The following is a 7,831-nucleotide window of genomic DNA, read 5'->3' on the forward strand; positions in this document are numbered from 1 at the left end:
AAACACTGAGAATGTATCACTCTTCAAACGAAGAGGATAGACCCACACCTTGCGTGTGGCATCATCAATAAAAGACACAAAATATTTTGCCCCTCCCAAAGAAAGCTGAGGCATCTCACATACATCTGTATGCACAAGCTCTAACTGAGCATCTTTCTGTCCAAGAGCTTTCTTGTGGGGGCACTGTAGTTGCCTACCATATATACAATGCTCACAAAACTGAAAACTTGAAAACTTTAGAGAAGGCAAGTAACCCAAACGAGACAATTGCTCCATTCCTTTGACACTCATGTGTCCCAACCGGCTATGCCACATAGAAATTTCCGGCAGCTCGATTGCATTTACATTAGCATGGTAACAAACACCTGCATGCATGAAGTAAAGAGTGTCCACCTTAGAGCCTCTGGCAACAACCAGTGAGCCCTTACTAATCTTCCACTTTCCACTACCAAATGTGGTAACATAATCAGCATCATCAAGCTGTCCAGTAGAAAGCAGATTCTTCTTGATCTCAGGCACATGCCTGACATCATGGAGCATAAGCTGTGAGCCATCTGAAAATACAAGCCTTACATCACCTCTGCCAAGAATCTTGCATGCATGGTTATCACCCAAATAAACCACTCCTTCATTGCCAGAGTGTACCTGACAAACAAGTCTCTGCAACCTGTGACATGAAAGGAGGCACCTGAATCAATGATCCATGAGTGCATACCATGACCACCTGTAAGAAGTGAATGGGCATCAAGTGAAGACGTAAAGAGGACCTCATCCTCATTGCCACCTGCATGTGACACATTGATTTCTTCGATCTTGACTCCACTTTTGCCCTTTGGCTTTACATCTTTGGCTTCATCCTTCTCTTTGTCTTGGCCTTTTCCCTTTTCTTTTTGATCATTTTTCCATTTGTAGCATTGTTTTTTGATGTGTCCCTTCTTGCCACAATAATGGCATTCCAAATCCTTTTTAGAGCGAGACTTGCTCCTTCCCCTTTCTTGGCTTTTCCCCCTTTGCTGGGATCTCCCACGTGCATTCATTGCATTGGACTTTCCAACAGAGTTGTTTTTCCTGTTCATCTCTTCTTGAAGAAGAGCACCCTCAACATCTGCATATGACAGCATAGCATGCGAATTGCTAGTGGCTGTCCTGAATGTGTCCCAACTCTCTGGCAAAGTGCATAACAGAAAAGTGGCTTTGAACTCATCGTCCATTGCCAACTTTTGATTAATGACCTGGCTGACAATACCATTAAACTCATTTAGATGGGCTGTCATAGATGCCCCTTCCTTCATCTGAAGACCTATGAGTTTCTTCAACCAATACACTTTGCTTGAGGCACTTTGTTGGGCATACAAGTCCTGCAATCTCTGCCACATTTCCCAAGCTGTCTTCTCTTCACGAATGCTGAAAAGTAATGAGTCTGACACAGACAACATGATAGTAGATCTTGCCAGCTCATCCATATCTTCCCACTCTTCAGTAGTAAGAGAAGCGGGCATTACACCCCTTTCTTTGATAGGCTTGTGCTGCTTTTTCTGGAGCAACACATTGTAGCACTGGGTTTGCCAAATATCATAATTATGCGAGCCTTCAAGCTTCTTGATGTGAAGCAATGAAGAGCTCTCACCTGTGGTTGCCATAGCAATATGCAACCTTTAATGCCTGACTCCCTGCAAATGTGCAAACACTGCACCCAAGATGTGCAAACACTGCACCCAAAGCACACAAAATGCTCACAGTTTTTCTCCCAAGCTTTATCTCCCACTACGGAAGCAAGAATGCAACTTTTCTTCCACTTTATGTGATGGAAACACCAAAATCTGGTTGCTGCAGATTTTGGACAGCACCTTAAATGTGCTCTTTTGCCCTTCCAAAGTACTGTACAACAGTACCAATTGCTCACAAATGATGTACCAAACCTGTACCGGCAAGTTCAGCAGCTGAATTTGAACCTTTTGATCACTCAAAACAGTGTACAGCCATGCCAAAACATGCACAAAGCTGTGCCAAATCTGTACCAACAGGTACAATAGCAATAAATGCTCTCCTGGCTGTCCAAATGAGTGAAAATCAGACTTTTACAGTCCCGAACACTGCATACAACAGTCCCGAACAGAAATTGGGCAAAAGCCCCTTGACTGCAAGCTGATTTTTGAGGATTCAAGGCATAAATGTCTTGCCTGCTGCTTTGCCAAGCTCAACAAGCATACGAACTTGAAAAGCCCCTTGATTTGAGATCAATTTCTGATCATGCATGGTACATTGGCGCACATAAAGGCATCCAGAGTGTTCACGATGCTTCCCCCTGGCCACATATACATCCAATACATGAAAGCCCCTTGATTTACAGGCACATTGAGTGCTTGTAAGGCATCAACACATTATCCACAGCATCAAATGCGATTGCCTGCATGCAAATCAACCAAATCGGCACAAAAGCCCCTTGATTTGCACTGCAATTTGCTGCAATTTTGCCCAAATGTGAGATTTTTCACATCATACAGCATGTATGAGTGCTTAATTGCACAATTACATCAAAAGCCCCAAATTTCGACATCCAATTTCCTGCAAATTGATCCTGATTGTGATCAATTTCCTGCAAATTGATCCTGATTGTGACCAATGTCACCCAATTTTGCCAATTTTGCTCAAAAATTGAGCAATTGGGCACCTGTACCTGCTCAATTGATTTAATTGATAAGAAATTCGCAAAAAAAATAAAGGCAAGTACCTATGAAATTCTGAATTTCTCTGATTTGCAGGTTGATTTCTGTTGCAGGAGGGGGGGCGTGATGAATATGCTGCTGCCTTCTATTTCTTCTCTTGCACGAATACAGCTGTCGAGCGCCTCCCTGGCCTGAATATTTGAGGGACTACGCCATGAATTGGGGAAGCGCACTACACAAGGGACGCCGTGGCTTGTGAAGTGCAGAAGATGAGGAGGACCAGGCTACTGTGAGCTTCTTCAAGAAAGCGAGCTTGGCCTTCCCCAATCACAAGGGGTTGCTCGAGTCGTCATGCCCGCCTGTGCGCTTGACTCATAGACCCATTCGCACGCTTGGCTGCGAATGATTCATCGCCCGGTGGTTTTACACCGTCGCCTTTGTTTCCGCCTCTTCGCTCGCCTTGCGCTAGAACTCCACGTCACGTTCGCCTGGCTGCTTAGCCTCTACACGCGACTTGGGCTGGCTTTCGCTTTGCTTCGCCGTGCGCCTTCTACACGCCTGAAGTCGACAGCTCTCTTCGCTTGATTGGCTGCGACTGACTTCTTGTCCGCCTGGATGCTGTGACCCTGATGCAAGCTGCTCAGCGCTCTCTGCCACAGCTGTAGTATGACAGCAGCAAAGCAAGCAGCTCGTTCAGCTATGAAGGAGAAGAGGGAAGAGGGAGGGATCACTAAGGGCTCTGATACCAGTTGTTGATGGGGAGAAAACAGCAATTAGGGTTAGAGTTCATTCATGGGAGACATACACAGAGAAGCAAGGGAGAGAGAGAGAGAGTTGTGGGGATAAGTCAACTCATCAAGTATGAGTGTGTGACTCCCCTATCACACATGTATATTGCACTAGTACACATAGTGCACTTAGTACATTAAAAGTACTAAGTGTACTATGTACTATAACTTATGGGCTTGTACACACTATAAGGGTGGGCATAACGCCTTTACCCCAACAGGATCCAGCCACAGGGTATTCACAAGATTGCCTTCCGTACCACTTTTGGATTGTATGAGTATTTGGTGATGCCTTTTGGACTCACAAATGCTCCGGCTACCTTCAACCACATGATGGATCGGATCTTTAGACCACATCGAAAGTATGCAGGCACTTTCTTTGATGACATCATTGTATTTTCCAAGACCGAAGAGGAACATGAAAAGCATTTAGCTAAGGTATTTCAGGAGTTGCGAGAGCATAAGTTCATCAATGGAAAGAAGAGTGAGTTTTTCTTAGAAGACATACATTACCTTGGACACAGTGTGTCTAAGGAAGGAGTACGGATGGACCCAACAAAGCTTGAGGCCATCAAGAATTGGCCAGAATTGAAATCCGTACATGAGGTGCGCAATTTCCTCGGGTTATGCTCCTATTATAGAAGGTTCATTAGAAACTTTGCCACCATTGCCGCTCCATTGCATGATCTAACCAAGAAGAAAGTAGTATTCAGATGGAGTGAGCGTCAAGAGATATGCCTTCAACCTATTGAAGGAGAAGCTTAGTACTGGTATTGGTCATTCCAGACCTAGTGAAACCTTTTGTAGTGGAATGTGATGCAAGTGGGGATTTTATAGGGGCAGAGGGCATGCACATCTGACCATGACCATGTACAGGACTTGTACACCTTTACATCATTCCAAAGGGTGGTCACGTGTGCATGTACACCTTTACATCATTCCAAAGGGTGCACACGTGACCACGACCATGACCATGTATGAGACCTGACCATGGACTCTATAACGGATCCCTGGCTGACTCGTCCCAGACTGGGACTCACAAGGGGCCAATTACCACTCTAGGTCCCGCACCTGGTGATATGGCCATGTGGCATCCAGTGCAAGATGCACGTGATATATTGGTGAAAGTGTTTCTCTCACAGGTGTTCAAACACCATGGAATGCCTAAATCCATAGTTGGGCGGGATCCCAGAACCACTAGTTTGTTTTGGTAGGCATTATTTGACAATACGGGCAAGTTGTGGTGATGGCTGGTTGGGCCAATGTGCATTACCACCATTGACCAGTGGTTGTGTTTAGCATGGGTTGGACATGTCACAGATGGCCTATGTGTGTCTTTGATGTGATTGGGCATACATTGGACCTATTTCTTTTAGATGTTTAGGACTAAAGGTATTTGTACTTGATATGTGAATGGGAAATCTCCAAGTTGTACATGCATTTGCATCATTCATGGTTGTTTGTGAGTTAGACAAACTAGTAGTTTTGTGACCTATTTTCTTGTCTTGGGCATGGTCCGCCGGGGATGCAAGGAACTATCGTGTGCAAGACCATGTGCTTGTAATTGTATGTTGACTGATGGCTGGCATTTTAGAGGGATCAGAAAATGGCTGTCGTGTAGAGGGCGGTCATGGACCGAGAGCCCGTGGGCGTGGAGTGTGCTCAAGCTCACAAGCGCGGTCGAGTATGAATCCAAAAGGTTGAGGTGCTCCAGGTAGTGGCAAGATATTGCAAAATCGCCATTAGAGAGTTTCATATCTGAAATGAGTCCGAATCGCATCTGAACATAACAAGAAAGATCCGAGGTTCTTGCAACACATTTGTCCTTGCATGATTCGAATTTCATGCGACGCCGTTCGGGCTATTGTTGGAAATTTCTGCCATTTACCATGCCGAATCGCATCTGAACACAACAAGAAAGATCCGGGTTGGTTGCCACACATTTTTCCATGCATGATTCGATTTTCATGCCTCTTCAGCGCCGTTTGAGCCACGGTTGAAAATTTGTGCCATTTGGCATGCTCGTGGATATTTTTCGAGAACCCGGATGTGGACAGTTAGAAGTTGAGGATCTGGGACCCCATGAGAGAACAGACCAGACGAACTTATGCTAGGAAAGTTGCTCTATGTCCACATCACTCTCTGCATGGATTTGGGCAGATGGGTCAATGGGCCTGGCCCCCTCTTGGTATTGTTGACCGGTGCTGTCATCATGCACCTAGAAGCGGGTGATGGTTGGCTGTGAGATAAATTTGAGCTCCGCTCTCTCTCAGAAGGGAGTCTCTATGTCTACTGAGCTATAGCAAATAAAGACCTAGGCATCTTTGGTCAGGGAAATTCAAGATTGTGGCTGTGGAATCTCCCCTGGATCTGATAATATACTGGACACCTGCGAAGATAATGCTCCTGTTTCTCAACCTCCGTGGAGCAAAGTCTACAGATCCTATTCTCTCTGACAATGCCCTCTGATCTCCATGTCTCCACTCTGAGGTGGTGAGATGAAATGCGTATCTACGCTATCTTCGTGATCTTCATGGCATGTTACATGTCTCTGGAGGTATCCTGACCTCTGGATGACTCATCTCTTGTGATCCTCAGGAAATAATACCAATAAAACTGCATCTTCAAAGCTCCAGTGGGGGACCAATCCATGTGGTATGAGTATGCAGGCTTATGAGATCGGACCAGATGATCCGGCTAGTGTCTGCTGGGTGAGGCAGAAGGAGGGGGAATCTAAATTGTACAAAAAAAAAAGGTGGTAAGCAATCCATCTGGAGCCCTTGTGCAAAAGAAACCACCGAAGACTCTGGCATACCCAGTCATGACCCTAATCTCCTAGTTTTTTTCCCAACGACTAGCCTTAGGCCCAAGATCCTCCCATAGTTATCAGTTCCTCACTGGAGCGATACTAAACTGTCCATGCAAATCTCATCATGGAATACAAGGAACATGAAACATGAGAGGAGCATCAGCCCCCAATAGATGCTATAAGGAGGGGGGAGATGTTAACATGATATGGGAACGCATAGGGTGGGGAGGAAACTCGTGTGCTATTATAATTCATAGAGAGTTGATTGTACGAGGCAGAAAAAGCATCAAACAAGTGTGGTTTTCATGGAATATGCTGACAATGTGTTGCCACAAAGGTCTACAAATAGAAAATTAAGGGGGCGGCTTTGGAAAGCTTCATTCTTGTCGTGGCAAACTAGAGTGATGTGCACAATTGGCAAGGTGGTTTACCTATAATGCTTACTTTATAATTATGCTTTGGTTTTATTTGAAGAAGAGGCTTTTCTGATCAAGGCATGCTTGCAGGATTGTAGCCCCAGAATACAGCTTATTGCATTTACAGATGATACCTATACTAGTTGGATTTTTCACCTACAAAGCGGCAACTGTGGTTGAAGTATTCAGGGATGTTTTGCAAGCTTCCACTCGAGAGGAGAATGTAAAGAGTTGAGGGTTATGATTTGAAGCCAGAGATTGCTTCACTGAAAGCACTATATTGGGGTTCCACAGTTAATATTGTGCTTGTTCTTCCATTGAAGAAGTCAGATTTCATTTTGATATTTGCTGTTCATTTGCTGGAGCATTTATCCTGAATCCTGATGTAAGCACCAACAATAATCTGTCCTTAATTAAGAAGAGGGTATTTAATGCTGAAGTACTCATGGTTTATTTGTGAGGGCCCTCAATAACATTTAGATTAGAAAGATAAGCCATTCGAGTTTATGTCCACCACCTGTCCTAGGCATGTAGTTTTGAGCAAACGCCATCCAACTCTTCTTCAACATTTAATCTATTGCAGTCTGCACACATAAGTATGTAGGTGAAAGCATGAAAGGTGTCCAAAATAGTAGTGTCCCGAACGTGTTATAAAAGCACAAAAGCAAAGATAAAAATGGCGTCTCTTTAATCTGCCTCCGGAATTCCCCAACCTTTATATGGAACCTGGCAATGATCTCAGTAGTAATATTTAGTGCTGCAATCAGGGCCCGATCGAAGGCAATGTGCTTTGTCCAGAATTACAGGTCATAATAAGGAAGTATGAAGCTACCAGGAAATGGGAGCAAAGGAAACCAAAGAAATCAGTACATAGTGATGACACTTTTCACATTGATGCAAAGAAGAAAAAGGTTACAGAGAAGATAGTAAATAACATTTTCCAGTTATCATGTGGTTGTGGCAAGTAACAGAGGCCTGAAATCATAGAAGCAAATTGCTATGTTGCATGATGAATGTATTGTAACATGTCTTGGGGACCAATATGTTGATAATTATCCAGTTATTTTTGCACTCAAGAGCTCCTTGCAAGAGCTGAAGAATCCCAAATCGGATACTGAATTCTTTGTAAAGAGATGCATACAAACCATGTTA

The 7,831-nt window shown here is 44.2% G+C and overlaps 1 protein-coding gene across 2 annotated transcripts in view; it reads left to right on the forward strand.

Moving 5' to 3' along the window:
- The window catches only part of LOC147614789 (ATP synthase protein I-like protein), an 82,339-nt gene extending 75,221 nt beyond the window's left edge, over positions 1–7,118 (forward strand). Inside the window, exons 9-10 of one of the 2 annotated variants that reach the window (XM_086780132.1) lie at positions 6,601–6,685; positions 6,770–7,118. In XM_086780132.1, the coding sequence (XP_086636258.1) occupies positions 6,601–6,685; positions 6,770–6,859 (175 nt within the window). In that variant the 3' untranslated portion in view covers positions 6,860–7,118. The remainder of the gene's footprint in view (positions 1–6,600; positions 6,686–6,769) is intronic. The other variant, XM_086780133.1, reaches the window with a different exon arrangement.
- Positions 7,119–7,831: the final 713 nt, after the last annotated feature.

Source organism: Cibotium barometz, chromosome 41 (assembly GCF_041138505.1).
Source record: "Cibotium barometz isolate CiBa-2024 chromosome 41, ASM4113850v1, whole genome shotgun sequence".
NCBI classification, from domain to species: Eukaryota; Viridiplantae; Streptophyta; class Polypodiopsida; order Cyatheales; family Cibotiaceae; genus Cibotium; species Cibotium barometz.